The sequence below is a fragment of the Pygocentrus nattereri genome, chromosome 23 (assembly GCF_015220715.1).
Source record: "Pygocentrus nattereri isolate fPygNat1 chromosome 23, fPygNat1.pri, whole genome shotgun sequence".
Classification (NCBI taxonomy): domain Eukaryota; kingdom Metazoa; phylum Chordata; class Actinopteri; order Characiformes; family Serrasalmidae; genus Pygocentrus; species Pygocentrus nattereri.
Window position 1 is genome coordinate 27038440 of NC_051233.1, and position 22227 is coordinate 27060666.

Below are 22227 nucleotides of genomic sequence, written 5' to 3' on the forward strand. Positions count from 1 at the left end.
TCTGAAAAGTGTATGTATTTAGCAAATATATTCCTAATTTTTTACCTCTCGTAAGTTTGTTTTTATTAAGTCAAGCGTAGCCAGAGTCACAATCAATAATGCCCTGATTGGTGTATTTACTAATCTGTACTCTCATTTTTGATAATAAATAGTAGGCTAAAATAAGTCATAAATTATTTCGTGTATATGTGTTAAAACAATAAAATGTACTAAAGTACTGTCAGTTTTTGAAGACGTACATCCTGTAATTAGTCATCTGTTAAGAAAACTGAGCTCAGTTTGCAGAAATACAGTAAAGGTAAAAGGAATGCTCTTTGTTATGAGTATAAAACTAATATATATATATATATGTATGTATGTGTGTGTGTGTGTGTGTGTGTGTGTGTGTGTGTGTGTGCGTGCGTGTTTAAATGATGCACAGCTGGTGTGTTTCAGACAGTCCACAGCTGGTTTTGTGGGTGTGGAAGAGTTTGGATAGAGCCTCCATGTACAGCATGTGATAGTGGTCCACCTGCTCTTCAGATGGATTGCACACATAAGGCACAGATATGGGGCTGCCCACTGAAAGAGAGTGAGAGAGATTGATCATGTAATATTCTACTACTACAAAGGCCTACTTCTTACGTCTTATATCAGTTTTAAGTACTAAAACCAGTCAATATTAGTTTTTACATGAGCCCTGCAATGTGCATCACTCAAAAAGCAGTCTGGGCTGAAACACTACTTATAACTTCAAACTGCTATAGGCTGCATAGGTGGATTCATGAGAAAGCTTTGGTTTTTGTGTCATCAAACGGTCCATTTTTACAGCTTAGTTTCCATATTTGGTCTGTAGGGATCTCTGGTATAATTTCATAGCATGCAATGTTTACTTACTACATGAATCCCTTAAAAAAATCTATATTTCCATGATATGATCCCTTTGAATACATTATCTCCTCTTTAAGATTTGTGACTACATAGGTCACAGTCAACACTCCAACCTGTGAAGGCAACGAGTGTCCAATATTAACCTTCTAAACTGATGTTTTCCGAAAGTAAACAGAATTTCTTCATTGTTTGTTCTCCTTGTCCTTGTGCCAGATTTTAAATCTAGTCCTGGCATGAGGTTTTTCAATGGAGAATCACTATTGACACTGTATTTCCTATCTGTGGAATTACAAAGTCCAAGGCTAATCTTGATCCGACTCCAGAACACTTGCATAAGTTACAGTAGACTGGTGAGGGTGAGTTGTTTGTTGTTGGACTTACCCACAGTGATGACCGGTCTCCTATAGGGCAGAAGAAGCCAGCGTCCCCCCGTGAAAATGCAGGGGGCAAAACCCATGACCTGCTTGAAGAGAGCCTGCAGCTTGCGGCCCACGCTGCCCTCGGACAGAACCACCTGAGGGAACAGCTCGTTCTCCCCGAAAGAATACACCGGAACCAGGTCAGCTCTGAGGACACAGCAATGGCATGTGGGGAAATGTAGTCAACCAAGGCAGAACAGCACATGCACGCTGTTAAGGTGAAGTGAATAGGAACAGTTCATGAAGGCTATGTTCACAATAGAGGGTTGAGCCGGAACTAAAAATAGTGTAAACAGAAAAATATCTTTTTTAAAAATCTGATCTTGTTCACTCTGCAGGGCAAATCCGATTTGGTTCTTATATTTCTTATATCCACATTGTAACAACATATACCTGCATAGCCCGACTGGGTAGGGGCAAAACCACATGATGATAACCAGCTTAAAAGAATGATCATGCTGCAATTCACTTTTTGTCAAGTACAATACAAACAGAACACAACATAATTGTAGGCTGACCTGGTCAACAGACTGCTAACAAACTATAGGCTGTACAAATAATATTCAGAGACTTTACTCACAACTACAACATATAAAGTAAAAAAGATTCCCAAAATGTCTGTTAAAAGCTTGTACTTTACCTGCCTAAGCTGTAATATGTGAATATGAACTTTACATGAACCATTGTGCCCCAAATCTACTGGTACGAATCTGACCGCTCAAATGTAGCCACATACCCAAAGATACAATTTGAATCAGATTCTAAACCCCTTGAAAATGTGGCTTAAATCCAACTTTTTCCAGTCAGGCATCATGTGGATTTTTTGCAATTCATGCCACAAAAAAACGTCTTTCTTGAATCTGATATACTAAAGAAATCAGATTTGAGCCGCCTGCCTAAACACAACCTAAACCACTTGCGTATATAGTAATAGATCATTTAGGCTGCGTTCACATTAGCAAACTTTTGCCTTAAAGTGATACATATCTGATCACTATCTGATTGGATGTCTACACAGCTCTGAAACGAACGTAATGTTTTCAAATCAGATCTCAGCTCTCAGCATCTTCCATAAATTGGGCCTTGATCAGATGCATATCTGATTTGTGTTCAGATTAGAATGCATGTTTTTTCCTACTACACATGCACCATCGTCAGTGTTAATGTGGCAGCTGCACCTACCTTATTATCACCTCTCTGCAAAAGCAATGCATGTGGCCTTTTTGGCATTCATCTCACTAAGGGATGTTCGAAGCAATTAGGACAATCTTCACAATTAGGGCTCCTAGTTAGTTTCTTTGATGTTGCTGTTCATGATGCAGGTGTGCAGGTGTGTTCACACTAATGATAGATGTGGGTCACTTACCCACTCGAATGTCAAAGATTAATACCAGACCAAAAGATTGGAATTGAGCAACTGAGCAGTGAGGCTTGTAATTTGTAACATACCTAATATAGCTGTCTAAATACATGAATCATCTCTCTCACAGTTTTTCTCTCACCCGTTCTCTAAGGCCAAACGAACAAAGCCTTTCCTGTGTTTCATGACCACTGTGTTCACTCCAGGAGAGGAAGCCAGCGACTCCTCTGCTCCTCCGATGATGATGACCACTGCATTGCCCACACCAGTCCAGCTCAGCTTGTACTCTAGACTTTCCTTACTGACTGGAAGCAAGCCTGCGACCGTGGGGGAAGAGACAGGCACAGAGAGAAGGGAAGAAAAAGGTGAACGACAGAAAGAATTAGGCATAACTACATACGACAGACAGTCAGAGAGATGAAACTCTCACTTTTAAAATGTGATCTATTCTACATTTCTGTAAATCTCTGACTTCACAATTTGATTCAGTTGTTTGGTTGTTAAAATTATTGTTAAAACAAACAAGCTGAACTTTTAGATCTGAAAATAGCTCATTATATTTTGGGAATATTATCATAATTGATTATAACATTCCAAAATCAACACAGTTGAAATGCACTTTTACACCACTATAAACAGGGAAGGAGTTGCTAGTAGATCTCAACCAGTCATCTTTGTCTACTGACCTGCAATCAAGATGTAATCTCTGAAGATTGGGAGGCGAAAGAGGCCGGCCAGAATGGCCAGAGTGGAGCGCACACCTGGAAAAGCCTTAGCAAAGCCACCAGCCTCTGTTGCAAAGCAGGAGAACGCCCCCATGCTCATAATGCCATGCGGATGACAGCCCAGTATGTAGTTCTTACTGGGACTAAGCTCTGCTGTCTTCACCAACTATTTAAAAAAAAAACTTTTTTCATTAAATCTGAAGAATGAAAGGACTTTTTTTAACGTAGAAATGGAACCTGTTACTGTGTTCGTCTACCTTCACTGGGAAGTAGTCCTTGAAGTGTTTCCAAACTTTCCAGTTCCTCACAAACGCTGATCGTCTGCCACCTAGTGGACACCACTGCACTTAGTCACTAATGTAAAATGGTATCAAGATTGTTGGGTGAGCTGACTAAAGATGTCCAAAATGCATATGCAAGTTATATTGGCAGAACTACATAACTGCAATACCTAAAACCAATGAGAACATTTGCATGTGATTCCAAAAAGAACCTGAAAATCATATGGGCTAAAGTTTAAAAGCGACTCAAGGCTCATTTATTTTTGCTCTGTCTGAACCGCTTCTTATCAGTGGGCTTTTTTCGGTTTAACATCTCAACTGGCATCTTTCACATAAACTGAGCACTTAAGATCCAGGCCTGTTTGTCTAGGATGTGTTGCGCAACAGTGGGGAAAAAAAAATACAGTAAAACATTAAGATTACAAGAAGAGGGAGTTTAATGCGCAAGCCGTTGCGAAAGCAACTGAGGTTGTATTGTTGTGTCACAAGAAATGAGGAGATGACTCAGAGAGTGCGTGATGAGCAAATGCATGTGTAATCGTGACTCTTACCTCTCTCAGGTTTGTGCCAGTCATAGAGCTGCCAGGCGAAGTAGAGAGTTGGAAGGGGCCACAGTGGCGTGAACATCAGGTACAACATCGACAGCAGACACAACACACCTAAACACACACATGGAAAATGTGCACAAAATACGCTCATCACAGCGCAGTATGCAATATCAGTACATATCACATTGTACAGTGAAAAATGATATCACGGCAAGTGTAATTAGCTTAAATCTATTCAATATATCCATGACTTCTCATTAGGACGGTTTGTAAGCATATTAAAACAGTATTTAACGTATTTATAGGTGTTGTACTTGTTTGAAGTAATTTTATCTCCTGAAATAATCATTCCATTAGCATAATTCGCTGGAAAAAAAACCATTGTTCTGTCTCTGGTTGTTCTCCGGTGTTTGTAGTGAACAGTAAATGAGTTAACGAATGAACCATTTCTACAACGATGGAAATTTAAAGGGCTTGTGTCATGTTAAGCCTAATTTCCTCTGGTCACTATGGATACCACACTGCAAAACACATCCTATTTTGAATCCATCGCTTCTGTAATGTCATGAAAAACCAGCACATTTAGAAACATCCCCTGTTCCTCCTAAAACACGTGAACCCCGCCCATTTACGCTGAAGTTATAAGGAGTGTTTCAGCCTGGCCTGCTTTTTGAATGAGGCACAGTACAAGGCAGCCAATCAGCGCAGACCACATTCACATGCATTAGTCTTAAAGGCACAGTAAGAAAAACGTGTTTAATCAAAAGGTAAACAGAGTGTGAAACATAGTCACATAAAAAATGATCACAACTGTTTCTGGTTCATAAAACCACACAAACGTAATACATGGACCCAGGGAAGTAATTAAGTGCACGAAAGTTGTAAAATAAGAGTGACCTCAGTTAAACTACTGAGAATGGTGTACGCTGATGTGAGTTAGTCATCACAGGCGTTATCATATCTATGAGAGCTTTTTTCATGTTATCTATCATTCATGCCTGCATGTGTGGACACGTGTGCACAATGTATATCTCACCCATAAACAAGAATGACATGACCAGCTGTAAAACACTGATATCCTCAATAAACAGCTTCCACTGTGATTTCTCCTCTCCTGCCTTCATTGCAGCAACTGAGCAAAAGACACAAACATCCGAGACAAACAGTTTGTTAAATACTTTGCACTTCATGAACGTCCTGGAACAGAAAAAAAACAAAAGTACTGTTAAAGAAGAACATCATGCTGCTTCGGCTGGGAAATAGGTACAAGAGGCTTGAGGGAGAGGTGACAGGCATATTAAGCAGTGATGCTTTTCGGTACTGTAACATTAAATATATCATCACTGCCTGGACTAAATCTCATATTTCCAAAAAGCGGAACTATTAATGGGAGTTCATGGAGAAATGATTCATTCCCAGTCATTTCTTTCGATCCACTCATGAAATTTTGAGCGCAGGTGGAGATATCAGTTACGTCAAGAAGTTTTGTCCTGACAGCGGCGATGTAGTCAAATACATATAGGACTGAATGTTTGCAGGCGCCTCTCTGTGCATGTGTGCTGACTGATCACTAATGAGCTAATATTCAAACAATTTTGAAAGGTTTGCCAACTTAACGTGCTCATACAAGCCTTTTGAGATAGCGAGAGAGATTAAACACCAAGAAAATCACACGACAATAACAAAGTGATCTTGTGTTGGCTTTGAAACCCCATTTCTGCAGAACTCAGTCACTGAGGTTGACGTCAAAGTGGTCTAACGTGCAACTGTTCCTTGTAGAGCAACGTCACAAATTAACAGCTTTTAACAATTGAGACGATAGGAATCAGACATGTGAAGTGTTCCATGCCTCGAAAAGCGAACCCACAGAAAGTTATTACATGAAACGATTACTAACATGCTGCCTGATGCCTGACATATTGTTTCATGACCGTTTTGCTTTAAAGCTTTGGCATATTGCTGTAAGGAGAGGTACATGAAGGGCACTGTGAGGACAAACGGTACCTAAAGAAAAGTCATTCTTTGGGTTTCCTACTATTTTACCCTCATCTACACTGCATGTTGAAGCTCAGAGGACAGGTGCAGGTCCACTGGTCATATTACCACCACTGGAACGAAACCAGAGTTATTAGGCTGCACATCAAAACACTCCGGGGGACTTTGTTTACATCGCAGTGATCTGGGCAGAAAGGTTGAAAAATCAGTGGAATCCCCTTCTAATCCTTTAACACCGACAGAAGAACGTCAGCAGCCTCTTCGTCATCCTCATCAGTGACCTCTGCTCTCGTATGTTATCATATCAGAAAATGTGCAATCTGACCCCCCTGACCTGCAGCGTACCTGACTTTGATATTAGGTAATATATCAGAAAATGAGCCGTCACATTTAGTCAGAGCCAGGCGTTTTGCTCAATATAACTAAAAGGGGAATTCCACAGATTTTCCAGACTTTCTCCGTAAGTCAGCTGTTAAGACGTGAGGTCATTTAGACTGGTGTGGCGTGAAAAGCTCCATTCTAGACATACTTGCCTGAATTGTTCACAGTGCTGATGATGGGAACCAGACATCTGAAAAGTTTAATGTCTCTAAAAGCTCCCTCAAAGACATGAAATGGTCATGAATACACGGCCTGATGCCTGAAATATTGTTCTATCATAGTACATAGTACATTTTAGAATACATTAATAGTGCAGAGATGCATGTAGCTTGTAAAAAGGCAAAGAAGTCAAGGAATTTGGTGTTTTTTTTTTCAGATTTATCACCATTTTTCCATTCTAGACATTACATATCAACACTCAGACAGATGCGGGTTCACTGGTGGTTTGGGACAGTAAATGAAATGGCTGTTTATTTCAGTTTTCTGACCCCCTGGTTCCTAACACCACCACTGAAGAGAAATCTCCAAGTCCTGTAAGTTTCTCTACAAATGCATTTCACATCAAACCACTCTGACTTTGTTTACATCTCAACAACTGAACTGTGCACACGTTTTGAAAAATTGGTGACGCTCCCCTTTAAGTTGTCCGTTCATATCGAGGCTTCAGAAACGGTTTAAACTCGAACTCGACACACCCAAAACACCTTGAACACAGCAAAGTGCTCGCCCACCAGCACGAGCGCAGACGAGCGCAGGAAAAGCCACCGCTGCCGTGTTCCGGTGAGGGCTGACCGGGTCTGACTGACCGCTACAGCCTCAGTAAACAGTAAAGTTCTGCTCACCTGCTCCGTTGAAGTCTTCGCCTCTGCCGCTGATCATTCCGGCTTCCCGTCGTCCAGTCCAGTCCCGTCCTCGCGCTCTCTCTCCCGGTCGCACGTGGATTTGCACTTTGGTCGGTTCAGCCCGCGCGCGAGATAACGAAGGTCAGCGTGCACGAGACGTGGACTGTTTTTTTTGTCCAGTCAAAGCTCGGTAAACCGTGAAAGCGGATCATTCGGGCTGAAATCCTGAGGTAAACCCGGTCCAGACCCAGCAGCGGGAGGGTCATGACGGGCGGAGAGCGGCCTTACCGCCTGAAGACGGCCATCGCTCGGCCGCAGGTGGTACCTGTGGCCGGTGGTCTGGTCCGAAGTGACCGCTGAACATCTCTCTCCGCTCACGGCGCGCCGGACGGACACTGGCGCGCGCCTCTCACTGACACGAAACTTCAAAGGATTCTAGGTGGGCGTGGCCGAAAGGGAACAGGGCGCCAAACTGATGTAATTCTGGAATTTAAAGACTCTGAAATCAGAAGAACGGAATTTAAATACGATTAAATAAACCATCTCTCTTTATTAATAACCACAAATATTAACGACAATAATAATAATTATTATAATTATTATTATACATACAAAAATAATGATAACACATACGTACTTTTTAGTGATGACCTTACACCAGAGGTCATTAATATGCGGACCGCGGTCCGAGTCCGGACCCAGGCGCTGTCCTATGTGGACCTGGACCTGGACCTGGAACTGATAAACTGGGGTGGTCTTATTTTAATCGGCATTGTTTTTCTAGCCCTTCAGTACCAGTTTAGAAACTCACACGTGTAGTTACTCAGCCAATCAGATCTGTGCATTACCATGAGCACTGACTCCAGTCAGTGACGTACACACAGGGGAGGGACCAGGCGAGTCAGAGCAGTCGGGGAAGAAAGTGAGTCAGATTATTTCACATGGTGCTTTTTAAAAAGAAAAAAAAAAGCTGACAGTAAATATTGCTGAATTTAATTTTACATTCGGTTGTCGAACACAAATGATGTTGATATAACTACTAGACTACTTCAGTTCACAGTCTATGGCACTGAATCATGATGCAAGTTAGACATTTATGATGTTCTGGACCTTTACTGGAAGAAATTTTCTTTGATTGTACTTTATTGAATTTTAATTAATGATTTCTGTCATTGTGATATGCTGAAAAAAAGTGAAAACATCTTAAATCTAGTGGTTTTAGATTGCTGTTAGAATATTATACGATTATTGAACTTCTAGTTCTACATTTACTTCTACTTTTTACACAAGTAATCTTATTGAGGAAAGGGATCTCTTATTTTGAGAAATAGTGCTTGTATCCACTGATGCAGTGTGATAATTTGGTACAGAGTAATGTAGGAGTAACGGGTAGTGAGATCACCCATTTCATAGACTAATGAGTGAAGTACTCAGTACATGTGTACAGAAGTATTTAGTAACTTGTAAATGGAGTTACTTGTTTTCAGTAATGAACCCAACACTGGAGCGGTCGTTAGGCCTGCTGGGCTTGTGCAGCACTGTTCTGTTGGAAAGTGGAGATGAACTCTTTCTTTCCTCCCTCCTTTTGCATTTCTTTGCTACACTTGCATTGATTCATTTTTTCTTTGATTATTTCCTTTTTCATACTAATCTGTCTTTACTCATCATGTAGCATGTTACAGAGCTGGGCAGAATACTTTGAGAAAGAAGTGATGGCTGATTACTAAGTACACCGTCCTAAATGTGCCTTGTAATGTATTCTGAATACATTTAAAATACAAATTAATAACACGAATGGGAAAAACACGTTATCATCATTTTTATTTCACAGTGTTACTCATTGACAGGTTTCTTCACATCATTCTTCTGTTCATGTGATTCATGAAGAATTTACATATTTAAAATTCTCTACATTACTTTGGCTTTCACCATCTGCTTCAGTCCACTGCTGCTCCCATAATCCCACTGCTGCTCCTATAATCTCTCTCTCGCTCACTTGCTCTCTCTCGCTCTCTCTCTCGCTCTCTCTCTCTCTCTGCTTTAGATTACACCTTAATATGCAGTGTGCTGATTTTAACTATTTAATGATAAACCATTGATCATGTTTCTTGTAAAGATGGTAAGTATGTATATTAATTTAGTGAGTAAGTAAAGTAAAAATATTAGTATTTTGAATGTTGCTTTTCCAAAATGTAATTTGGAATGAACAGATATTTTTTATGATATACAGGGATATATATATATATATATATATATATATATATATATATATGAATATATATGTATCCTGCCTTTCGCCCGAAGACTGCTGGGATAGGCTCCAGCACCCCCCCCCCCCCCCCCCCCCCCCCGTGACAAAGGTTCCTATATAAACTGAGTTATAGTTGTTATACAATTTAATTAGGCCTACTATGTGTATGTATATATGTATATATATATATATATGTATATATGTGTGTATATATATGTGTGTGTGTGTGTGTGTGTGTGTAAATATATTTATTTATTTATTTCTGTACACACACACACACACACACACAAAGTAGAGTGCATGTAAGTCTCTCTCTCTCTCTCTTTCTTTCTCTCTCTCTCTCTCTCTCTCTCTCTTTCTTTCTCTCTCTCTCTCTCTCTCTCTCTCTCTCTCTCTTTCTCTCTCTCTCTCTCTCTCTCTCTCTCTCTCTCTCTCTCTCTCTCTCTCTCTCTCTCTCTCTCTCTCTCTGGTATTACCAATTACAAGATGACAGGACAAGCAATAGTACCACTAGTAGGCCTACTTAAATTGTATAACTATAACTCAGTTTATATAGGAACCTTTGTCATCCTTCTGTGTCCAAAGAAGAAGATCTGCTCAAACATGGCACAGACAACAGACAAACACAGCAAATAAACAGAAACGACGACAGTCTAAAACTACATAGAACTGCCATGGTTAGTCCATTTGGGCAAATATATTGTGCAGCTATGGCTCTGCTGTTAAAGGGTTTTTATTTCATGATATAAGATCTTCAGTGCACCTTTGTTTGAACCTCTCTGCTCTTATATAGTCTTCTCTCTCCTCCTCCCTCCTATACTCTACTTCATGTATGACTGTAGTGTACGCTGTACTGTATTTCTTTCCCTAATTGTCCAGCGTACATCATGGAAATAAGGACATGAAGAACAATGAAGTGATTTCGTTTAACCCTATGTAGAAGAAGCCAGTGTCACAGCTCCAGTACATTAAAATTCATCGCATTAGCTCATTAATAAGCTCACTGCATCTCTTAGAACATTGTATATGCACAAGTGCTCAATTGCATCTCCATATAAAAGCATTGTCAGTGGAAATGTTGGATAAGCAGGTGTTTACAAATGCTTGCACATACATTGTAGCTGCTGTTCAGGTGTGGTACAGAGCAAATGCAGTGCTGTAGATTCATCATTTAGCTGCAGATTTCTGCCTCTTTGCTCTAACAGCAACCTTAATTGGTACAGTCCCCAAACAGCATGTGCATGACAGTGTATTCCAATTACAGTGACAAAGTCACACTGTTTTCCCCCTTTTCTCATTTTTTCAAAGAGGTCAAATTGACGTTTTGGAGCCATGAGCACAATTTTTAATTTCACATTTAATTGTGAATTGTAAGTAGCTCCAATTGACGTATGGGGGGCAGGGATGTATGCCTCAGCTGAACCATCACTTCTACTTTTTATCTTTTATCCAACATCTTTTATTCTTCTCTGGCTTTACCTCCATTTTTTCCCTTCCTCTTTCTCTCTAACTCTACACATATTTACAGAGTCGACTGGTAAAGTCTGAGTATCTGTATGCGGGTTCAAGTACTGAGAGAATTTAAATATGTTTGCCTGAAGTCGTGCGTCATTCTGTGTTTGGTGTCGTGTCTGTCTTAGGAGCTCAGAGTCTAAGCTGGTTTCTCTATGAGAAAAATGTCTTGTGCACATTTTTCCCTATTAGTGTCACAGGATGATCAGAATTATAAACAGGGATGGATACTGACTGGGCCAGTGTCCAGGGGCCATTTAACTTGCTGGATTATTGCTTAGTCACATCTGTCAGGTATTTATTAACGTATTTATTAATGTATTTATTAGTAATTTCACATTGCAAAGAAATTGTTATCTGATGGTATATTCTTCATCTTCTTTTCTTGCCAGATGTTTGACCATTAACTTGTCCCACAGATGTTGAGATATCAGCTCCATGCCATTTGTTCAATTATCATTAAATAATGATTTTTTCCCCCCATGGAAATAGGGGGGAAAAAAATCAATCAAAAATCATTTTGATTCAAGTCTAGCAACACCCTACATGTGAAAAACATAGCAACCACCTGGGATACCATCGCAACCACCTAGCAACACCATAGCAACCACCTGGGATACCATCGCAACCACCTGACACCACCCTAGCAACCACCTGGGATACCATTGCAACCACCAGGGATACTATCGCAACCATCTAGCAACGCCCTAGCAATAACCTGGGATAATATCAATCACCTGGGATACAATCACAACCCATTTGGCAACACCCTAACTGCTTGAGCTGCACAGTCACTGCATTTCCTTCAGGTAATGCACCTTTCTAGTTTATTTTTGTTACTGTTTGAGTTCAGAAAGCCTCCTAAAATGCAACATCCATACTATAACCAAAGCGAACACTGATGTCATAGGAAAGTAAGTCTGCTATTAAACTCAAATATATAATATAACAACACCAGCTACTCAAACTGTGGTCTACTATCTACCATTGGCAGGTGAAGCTCTCTGCACAACAGGAGAGCGAATGAAGATGCAGGAGAAACTCCATGGGAGTCGAACTGGTCCAGAGGGCAGGTAAGCAGCCATCCGATATCGTGGCTGAATGCAACCAAATCCTCACAGCAATGTTGCAATGTTACAGCAGCAAAAGGGGGATAAACACTCACTATTAAAACTGATTTCAGAAGAAATGTTGCATGAGCAGGTGTTTCATAGAGAAAGCCATTTCAGGCTCCTGATATGGGCGTGATGCTGACTAAAGAATGATGACAGGGCTTCAGAGGTCTGTTGTCTTGGCCAGAGAAGGCATAATAATAATAACAATAATAATAATAATAATGATAATAATGAGGTTTATGTACGATGTTCAGTGCGTATGTTTGTGTTACACAAACTAAAGACAGACAGGCTGTCTGACTCGCGCGCGCGTATGTGTATTGCATATTTTGGGTGTCTTCTGGGCTCACAGGCGCGCGCGCCCCCGGTTCTGACGGTAGTGCCCCGCGCTCACAGACCTGCTTACGTCTGCGCACCCAAACCGAGTAAATAAGGCGCGCGAGGGTGCATGTGTGTGTGTGCGTGTGCGCGTGTGTGTGAGCGGACGGTGTGACGGAGAGGCGCGAGAGCGGCGATCAAAACACCCCGAAAACACCACGCGCGCGCCATCTCCGCGGAGCATGGCGGACTGAAAAATGTCGACCGTTACAAAAACAGCAGCAGCAGCAGCAGCGCGAGCGCAACGCGGCGACGACGTCACACCGGCGGCGCGGCGACGAGGCGCGCGCGACACCACTGACTGAAAACGGTCGCGAGCTGTTTTTTTTTTCCACAAACAGCGGAAAAAAGAGGGAGAACGGAGAAAAAAGAGGGAGAACGGCGAAAAACGGCGGCGACCAAACGAACATCGATGACATTGCTGTTTTGTTTTCGTCTCCTCGGTGAAGCGGCGGGCACGTGACGAGACGCCTCTCCGGTTCACGCGCCTGTTTTCCGATGTTTTCGTTTTTTTTCCTGTTTTTTTTTCCCGCCCTACAACGTCGCAGTGAGCCGAGGGGACGGACGCTCGGATAGCGGAGCCGTTTCCCCGCCTCGCCGGTTCCTGTCGAGGGCGAAGCGGAGGATGTTGGTGTTGTTTACGTTCATCTGAGACTCGGCGCGTTTTCATCTTCTCCTTATTCTTGACCTCCTGTGGAGACTCCATGTTTTCCTCCGCGCCGCCGGCCGCTGCTGTCGTCTGATTCAGCTCTGCACTAAAACGTCAAAACAGACCGGGTAAGGCGCTGCACCTCACCTCCTCCCTCAAACACTCGGATTTAAGGAGGTCTCAGGTGAAATTGGCCCCCCGGTGTCGGGCTCTGGCTGAAACATGACGGTTGTAAACATGCTGGGGGTGGAGACGCAGCGGAGGCTGATCTGAACCAAATTCACAGCAGAAGCCCCGCAGCGCCGTTTCCCTCTGCTGTGTTCAGGTTGTCCGCGGGCTCAGGGCGGAGAGCAGCAGCTCGGAGGCAGGGCCGTTAGTCTGCGTGGGGCAGGAGTGAGTAACACGCGCCGTCCGTTTTCGTCGTGACCGCTCCGCGTTCACGGGGCTGAAGTTCGCCTCCTACTCGCCCGCGGTCTTAGTCAAATTTCCCGTTCCACCTTAAATGGTGCAGCGGTTACGTTCAGGTGTCCCAGACGCAAGAATGTGGCTGCTGCATCATTTAAGGTGGAACGTTAAACTTCTGTACTTGTGTTTTGTGCCTGTCTCGTCAGCTGACTCGTCTCTTTTTTCCCGCCACAGAAGCCCCGCCGTGAGACCGAGAGGGGAAACAGCAGCGACCATAAATCATAAGGCTTATAATAATAATGACGATAATAATAATCATTTGTATAATGTGTGTGAGTGTGTGTGTGTTTGGGGTGGGAGTGTGTGTGTGGGGGGGGTGGGAGTGTGTGTGTGTGTGTGTGTGTGTGTGTGTGTGTGTGGGGTGGGAGTGTGTGTGTGTGTGTGCGTGTGTGTGGGGGGGGTGGGAGTGTGTGTGTGGGTAAGGGGGGTGGGGGGGGTGTGGGAGTGTGTGGCGATAGCCTGAATGCTGATCGGTTGGCGGAAAACCCCAAAAAAGTGTCCCCTAACCTCCCGCCGGTTCTCGGTACTTTGGCAACCCCCCCCCCCCCCCCCTCACTCCCTTCCGGCCCCTCCCACTCCATATTCTCCTCACGTAGGTGTCGTCTCCGTTAAACGGCGGCTCACGTGCGACAAGCTACGAGCAGTGCTATCACTACTACTGCCGCCGATGCTGATGCTCGAGACCTGTCTCTACGGTGGGGAGGGGTTGGGGGGCGTGGCTGACCGGTAACCGGCGCGCGTCTAGTTTAATAAACGCCGTTTACAGCGCGCTGCATTGGACAGAGAGACGGTGGTTTTATAGTGGGCGTCTGATATAACCGAGGAGAGAGAGGCACACACAGGAAGCGGGGGATAGAGAGAAAAGAGAGAAACAGACAGATGCAGAGAGGTGGGGGGGTGATAGAGAGAGAAAAAAGAGAAAGACAGAGATAGACAGATGCAGAGAGGTGGGGGTGATAGAGAGAGAAAAAAGAGAAAGACAGAGATAGACAGATGCAGAGAGGTGGGGGTGATGGAGAGAGAAAAGAGGGAGAAAGACAGATAGACATGCAGAGAAGTGGGGGATGATAGAGAGAAAAGAGGGAGAAAGACAGATAGACAGATGCAGAGAGGTGGGGTGATAGAGAAAAGAGGGAGAAAGACAGATAGATGCATAGAGGTGGGGGTGATAGAGAAAAGAGGGAGAAAGACAGATGCAGAGAGGTGGGGGTGATAGAGAAAAGAGGGAGAAAGACAGAGATAGACAGATGCAGAGAGGTGGGGGTGATAGAGAAAAGAGGGAGAAAGACAGAGATAGACAGATGCAGAGAGGTGGGGGTGATAGAGAGAAAAGAGGGAGAAAGACAGAGATAGACAGATGCAGAGAGGTGGGGGTGATAGAGAGAAAAGAGGGAGAAAGACAGATAGATGCATAGAGGTGGGGGTGATAGAGAAAAGAGGGAGAAAGACAGAGATAGATGCAGAGAGGTGGGGGTGATAGAGAAAAGAGGGAGAAAGACAGAGATAGACAGATGCAGAGAGGTGGGGGTGATAGAGAGAAAAGAGGGAGAAAGACAGATAGATGCATAGAGGTGGGGGTGATAGAGAAAAGGGAGAAAGACAGAGATAGACAGATGCAGAGAGGTGGGGGTGATAGAGAAAAGAGGGAGAAAGACAGAGATAGACAGATGCAGAGAGGTGTGGGTGATAGAGAGAAAAGAGGGAGAAAGACAGATAGATGCATAGAGGTGGGGGTGATAGAGAAAAGAGGGAGAAAGACAGATCGACAGATGCAGAGAGGTGGGGATGATAGAGAGAAAAGAGGGAGAAAGACAGATAGATGCATAGAGGTGGGGGTGATAGAGAAAAGAGGGAGAAAGACAGAGATAGACAGATGCAGAGAGGTGGGGGTGATAGAGAAAAGAGGGAGAAAGACAGATCGACAGATGCAGAGAGGTGGGGATGATAGAGAAAAAAGGGAGAAAGACAGATAGATGCAGAGAGGTGGGGGTGATAGAGAAAAGAGGGAGAAAGACAGAGATAGACAGATGCAGAGAGGTGGGGGTGATAGAGAAAAGAGGGAGAAAGACAGATAGATGCAGAGAGGTGGTGGTGATAGAGAGAAAAGAGGGAGAAAGACAGATGCAGAGAGGTGGGGGTGATAGAGAGAGAAGGAAAGAGGATGAGGGAGATATAGAGAGACAGGTAAAGAGACAAGTTAGAGAGTGATAGAGGGAACATGAAAGGGGGAGTGAGGAAGTGAGTAATGCAGGAGAGAGAGTGAAAGAGAAGGAACGAGGGTGAGAATGATATACAGAGAAAGAGTGAGGGAGACAGGCAAAGAGAGAGCAGGTGAAAGAAACAGAAGGGAGAGGGTAAAGGAGAGAGAATGAGAGAGAAGTGGAGAGGAGGTGTGAGAGAGAAGGTGCAGACGTGGGAAAATGCAACCCCACCTTGTCTGGAGCGTTCAGACGACGTTAGTGCAGACGGATAATCAATACAGCACCTGATCATAACAGTAATGGAGCCTTAGACTGGGAATCACTTCACTGGATGAGGGGACACTTCCATGAGATTTGGGGAAATGTAGCGTTCAGGCATTTCTGTATTTAGTGGATATGGTGGATACAGTATTCAGATGCGTCTGTATTTAGGCACTGAGGCATCGTGGGACGCTGTAGTTGGATATTTCTGTGTGTAGTTCCTGTGTAATGCAGCATTTAGGTGTTTCTGTGTGTAGATACAGTCGGATGCTGTATTTAGTTTTTTATTTATAGTCGGATGCTGTATTTGGTTTATTATTTATAGTCGGATGCTGTATTTAGTTTATTATTTATAGTCGGATGCTGTATTTGGTTTATTATTTATAGTCGGATGCTGTATTTAGTTTATTATTTATAGTCGGATGCTGTATTTAGTTTATTATTTATAGTCGGATGCTGTATTTAGTTTATTATTTATAGTCGGATGCTGTATTTGGTTTATTATTTATAGTCGGATGCTGTATTTAGTTTATTATTTATAGTCGGATGCTGTATTTAGTTTATTATCTATAGTCGGATGCTGTATTTAGTTTATTATTTATAGTCGGATGCTGTATTTGGTTTATTATTTATAGTCGGATGCTGTATTTAGTTTTTTATTTATAGTCGGATGCTGTATTTAGTTTATTATTTATAGTCGGATGCTGTATTTAGTTTTTTATTTATAGTCGGATGCTGTATTTAGTTTTTTATTTATAGTCGGATGCTGTATTTGGTTTATTATCTATAGTCGGATGCTGTATTTAGTTTATTATTTATAGTCGGATGCTGTATTTGGTTTATTATTTATAGTCGGATGCTGTATTTAGTTTTTTATTTATAGTCGGATGCTGTATTTAGTTTTTTATTTATAGTCGGATGCTGTATTTGGTTTATTATCTATAGTCGGATGCTGTATTTAGTTTATTATCTATAGTCGGATGCTGTATTTAGTTTATTATTTATAGTCGGATGCTGTATTTAGTTTATTATTTATAGTCAGATGCTGTATTTGGTTTATTATTTATAGTCGGATGCTGTATTTAGTTTATTATTTATAGTCGGATGCTGTATTTGGTTTATTATCTATAGTCGGATGCTGTATTTAGTTTATTATTTATAGTCGGATGCTGTATTTGGTTTATTATTTATAGTCGGATGCTGTATTTAGTTTATTATTTATAGTCGGATGCTGTATTTAGTTTATTATCTATAGTCGGATGCTGTATTTAGTTTATTATTTATAGTCGGATGCTGTATTTAGTTTATTATTTATAGTCGGATGCTGTATTTGGTTTATTATCTATAGTCGGATGCTGTATTTAGTTTATTATTTATAGTCGGATGCTGTATTTAGTTTATTATTTATAGTCTGATGCTGTATTTGGGTATTTTTGTTTAGCAAACTGCTGTATGTAGGTATTTAGTAGTAGTGTAGTAGAGGACGGTATTTGGGTATAGTAGGATATATTTAGGTATTTAGGTATAGCATGATGCTGTATGTAGGTATAGGATGATGCTGTATGTAGGTATTTAGGTATAGTATGATGCTGTATGTAGGTATTTAGGTATATGATGATGCTGTATGTAGATATTTAGGTATAGTATGATGCTGTATTTAGGTATAGGATGATGCTGTATGTAGGTATTTAGGTATATGATGATGCTGTATGTAGGTATTTAGGTAAAGGATGATGCTGTATTTAGGTATATGATGATGCTGTATGTAGATATTTAGGTATAGTATGATGCTGTATTTAGGTATAGGATGATGCTCTATGTAGGTATTTAGGTATAGCATGATGCTGTATGTAGGTATAGGATGATGCTGTATGTAGGTATTTAGGTATAGTATGATGCTGTATGTAGGTATTTAGGTATAGTATGATGCTGTATGTAGGTATTTAGGTATAGGATGATGCTGTATGTAGGTATTTTTATTGTATGTAGGTATAAGAGGATGCAGTATTTACGTATTTAGGTATAGAACATGCTGTATTCAGGTATTAAGGTATAGTAGGATTCTGAATTTAGGTATTGCTGTATTTAGGTATAGTAGGAAGTGGTATTTAAATATAAAATGATGCCTTATTTGGATATTTTTGTGTCTTTAGGTCTTTAGGTGTGGTAGAATGCAGTATTCATGTGTTATTGTCTTATTGGTCAGCAAATAAATAGAGAAAGGAATTAAACATGGTGAAGTGTGCGTGTGTGCGTGTGCGTGTGCGTGTGTGCGTGTGTGCGTGTGCGCGTGTGTGCGTGTGTGCGTGTGTGTGTGTGTGTGTGTGTGTGTGTGTGTGTGTGTGTGTGTGTGTGTTTTTCACTGCGTGTAGTCCTCATTAACTGGGGGTCTGTTCGTGCTAAATTGTAGTGCTGCTTTGCCATACCTGCAGTATCTTTCTCATTATCATTCATCCTTCTCTGTCTCTGTCTCTCTCTCTCTCTCTCTCTCTCTCTCACACACAAGCAGCTCATTCATGATGGCCAGGCAGTGCATTATTTTATTTAGAGTTTATTTAGCATTAACGGGAGGCAGAAGAGTAAAAGAGGAAGAATAGGGAAGAATGAAGGAAAATTGTGAAGAGAAGGGAATGAGACCATAACAGAGGAAAAGAAGGAGCAGACATACATCCTTATAAGGCCTCGACGGCATTCAGGTAGACAGACAGAGCGAAAGGTCGAACAGTGAGTGAGAGAGAGGGAGAGCGAGACTGATTGGGAGAGACCCAGACAGAGAGAAAAAGGGAGGAGACGAGAGTGTGTATTTGTGTGTCAGAGTGACATGGAGAAGTAGGTGAGAGACAGAGCGTGAGAGAGAGAGAGAGAGAGAGAGAGAGAGAGAGACGCTGATTATGCTTTGACAAACACTCATCTTTTAAAGCCCATTTTTCACGCCCGGCTTTAGAGCTGTCCGTCAGTCCATCATAGTCTGTCTGTGTGTCTCTCTGGATGATCCAAGCTCAAGCTCCTCACTGCAGATTTTCCTGGAAAAACCCAAATTGAAATTTTCCGGCATGTATGCATCGGAGCTGTCTGCTTCAGACGCTGATCTCCACAGAGTGAGAGAACGGGCCGAGATGGTGGCTGCTCTGTAGAATGAGAGATGAATAGAAAGTGAGAGACAGAGGTAGAGAAAGAAAGACAGCAACATATGAGGGAATTATGCCAGTTTCTAAAATGCTAGTATGACAGTGTTAATCTGAGAACTCTTCTACAGTTTCTGCAGTTTTTCTGACAGTAGGGTAGCAGATTAATCCCCACTGCATGTCTGCATTTATGCTATGGTTACTTCGTGCTGTTTGTCAGTAGTGATTGTGTAAAGTGTGTGCGAATGAAAGACGTCATGTTTTGGGCGGCATTGTTGTTTTAGTACCTGGACAGGCTTTCATGCATTGCTGCATTTGAGATGCAGTTTAAAGCAACAGACAAAACATAGTACAAAGTTGCACAGTTTCCCTTTAAACTTAGTTGTGGTTGTTCAGCCAAAACATGTTTAGTGTCTGTTTGTTTCTTTAGTTTTGTGGTGGAGCTATGAGGTTAAAACGCTGACAAGTAATGGACACCAAGAGACAGTGCCTGATGGGCAATAGTACAATGTGTAGCTAAAATCTTGTAGCCTAAATTTTGACCTAATTTTTACTTTTGTTCGTTTATATCGTTAACATCACACTAGCTACTGATCTAGAAGCTACTAAATTCATCTGAGTTGCTAGCTGGTAGTACAGCAACCTCAACTGGTCGACAGAGCTTTTCTTAATAAAAAATTTTCTTAGTTAAAAAAATGTTCAGTTAAAGAAATACAGTCCACTAATTATCCACCCCCAGCACTTATAATCTTTCAGAATTACTTCCACCTTTTCCAGTGTAACGGGGAGCGAAGAGGCAGACGCATATGCGGAGATAAGCGATGTTTATTGTGGGCAAATCCAGGGTCATAGTCAAGACGGTCCAGGGTCATAGATCCAGCACGGATAGATTGGGGGACAGACATGACAAACCAGAATAAAACAGAACCAACAACTGTACATAGACCAGTACGAAGAACACCAGTACAACCAACAAAGACCAGCAAACACAAGGGGCAACCACAGGGCTTAAATAGACAGGGAAAACGAGGGACAGGTGGAAAACAGGTGGAGACAATCAGGAAACAAGGGGGCTAAACCAAAACAAATGCACATGGGCTAAACCAAAACATGAACACATGGACAGGACTGGGAGGGGCCAATCGTGACATCCAGTCTTTAAACCAGGACATCTTGCTTTAGAGACTACTCAGGCACTGCTGTAAGAAGCGAGCAGGCATGTTTACAGATGCAATGATCTGTAGCAATGATTTTTTTTTTATGGTGGAATATCCCTTTAACAACTCAACACACTATGAGGCAAGTGTGTGATGATTTAGGTGTGCTTCCCACACAGAGCCAATTGTAGAATCACTTGTTGTCTACATCAGCCTCCTAGCTTCAGTGTAAGACCAAAGAGAAAAGGTGAATATTTTCCAAATCATTCGATGAATCTTAAACTCACCTTTTTAAATAAATCTCACTTGGGATGCTGGATTTGAGCACATGTCCTGTAGCTTTGCTCTGAGCAGCGTAAATGCATGTGAACGTGTATATGCAGTACATATACGGTGCATACATAGAGTAGCTACACAATGTACCGAGCTATACCACTGAAGACCTGATGTAAAATTGATAGAGAGAGATAGAGTAAAAGAATACAGCATGTTTTCTGCTCATGAGTGAGTTGGCAACATGGGAAGTCGTGGTGCATGTAGCATGAATGTTTCAGAGAGAGCTGTACCCAGCCACAAACAGCGGAGAGAGGGAGATATTAAACTTTTATCTATTTCTGGTAGATTTTGGGGTGGTTCTTGTTTCATGTGTTAAAAGGACAACAAAGCATTGCCAGTTGACACTGTAGTTTGTGCTGAGACGGAACACGTCCTGGTCCTCCAGCCTCTTATGCAGTGTGCTGTTTTACCCCAGTAACACAGAGAGACTAAAGGTCATTGTGCTGTTACTGAAGAAGTGTCTGGAAGACTCCAGTGAAAGGTTTTAATTTATGCCATTATCCCCTTGCCCAAATGTAATCTGGCAACCAAGATATGTTTGGTGTCTAAGTTTCCTTCTTCAGTTTTCCACCGGAGCTACGAGGCTAATGTGGTTAACATGTAACAGAACCTTATACCCAACCGTTAGCGTCATGCCGGCGTCTTGCCTAAATCATCGCACACTATGTAGAGTTGTTAATGCTGCGTTGACATGTTGTCGTTATGCGTTAATGTCACACACACTGGCTCAAAAAGAGGGTCTGGTTCACTGTTTAGGTCTCAAATGCAAAATCAACATTATATGAATGAAGATATGATGATAATAGAAGATAATTCACTCACACCCTCAGACACTTGGTGAAGACTTGTTCTTCACCAAGTTTGACTGAGTTCTCTTTGAATGCTCTTTTACTGTGATCTCATTCAGCAGATTCATCCACTCATGGAAGGGGTCCGAAGCACAACCCACGCTACAAAATTTTGTTTTGTACCTTATATGCAATTACACATTACACAGTGTAGTTTTAACCACATGTTTTGATGGAACTTCTAGATAAACTGCCGTGTTGTGTTGCCATTACTAATGCACTGATATGGTACATGGGCTCTTCTGAAGTACAGTAAAAACATCTTTCCATTGCCAATATTTTCTTGAAGTAAATTCCGATATCATTTTGTGTCCCTAGCTGCCGTTGCTGCTGGTGATGGCAGAATTTTCCATTACTGCTTCAGTGAAAAACATAGAATCTCCACCTTGCCGATGTCTGTCTATCTAATGGCCGTTAGTGTTGCTTGTAACTAAGTGACATGCACTTGTACATTTGTTATAGATGACATTATATCATAAGAAGCCCATCCTCAGCATCATCAGTAAGA

The 22227-nt window shown here is 41.9% G+C and overlaps 2 protein-coding genes across 2 annotated transcripts in view; one reads left to right on the forward strand and one right to left on the reverse strand.

Moving 5' to 3' along the window:
* Positions 1-12: 12 nt before the first annotated feature.
* On the reverse strand, positions 13-7843 carry mogat3b (monoacylglycerol O-acyltransferase 3b). Its single transcript, XM_017697636.2, has 8 exons — positions 7422-7843; positions 5240-5335; positions 4207-4314; positions 3632-3702; positions 3336-3540; positions 2792-2966; positions 1252-1436; positions 13-561 (listed from the first exon to the last, which is right to left on the reverse strand). Exons 1-8 carry the CDS (start codon positions 7456-7458, stop codon positions 407-409), a joined length of 1032 nt encoding a protein of 343 aa, XP_017553125.1. The 5' UTR covers positions 7459-7843; the 3' UTR covers positions 13-406.
* A 4766-nt stretch (positions 7844-12609) lies between these two features.
* LOC108428927 (neuronal tyrosine-phosphorylated phosphoinositide-3-kinase adapter 1) overlaps positions 12610-22227 on the forward strand; it is a 57390-nt gene continuing 47772 nt past the window's right edge. Inside the window, exon 1 of the mRNA XM_017700316.2 lies at positions 12610-13454. The gene's annotated coding sequence lies outside the window, so the exon portion shown is untranslated. The remainder of the gene's footprint in view (positions 13455-22227) is intronic.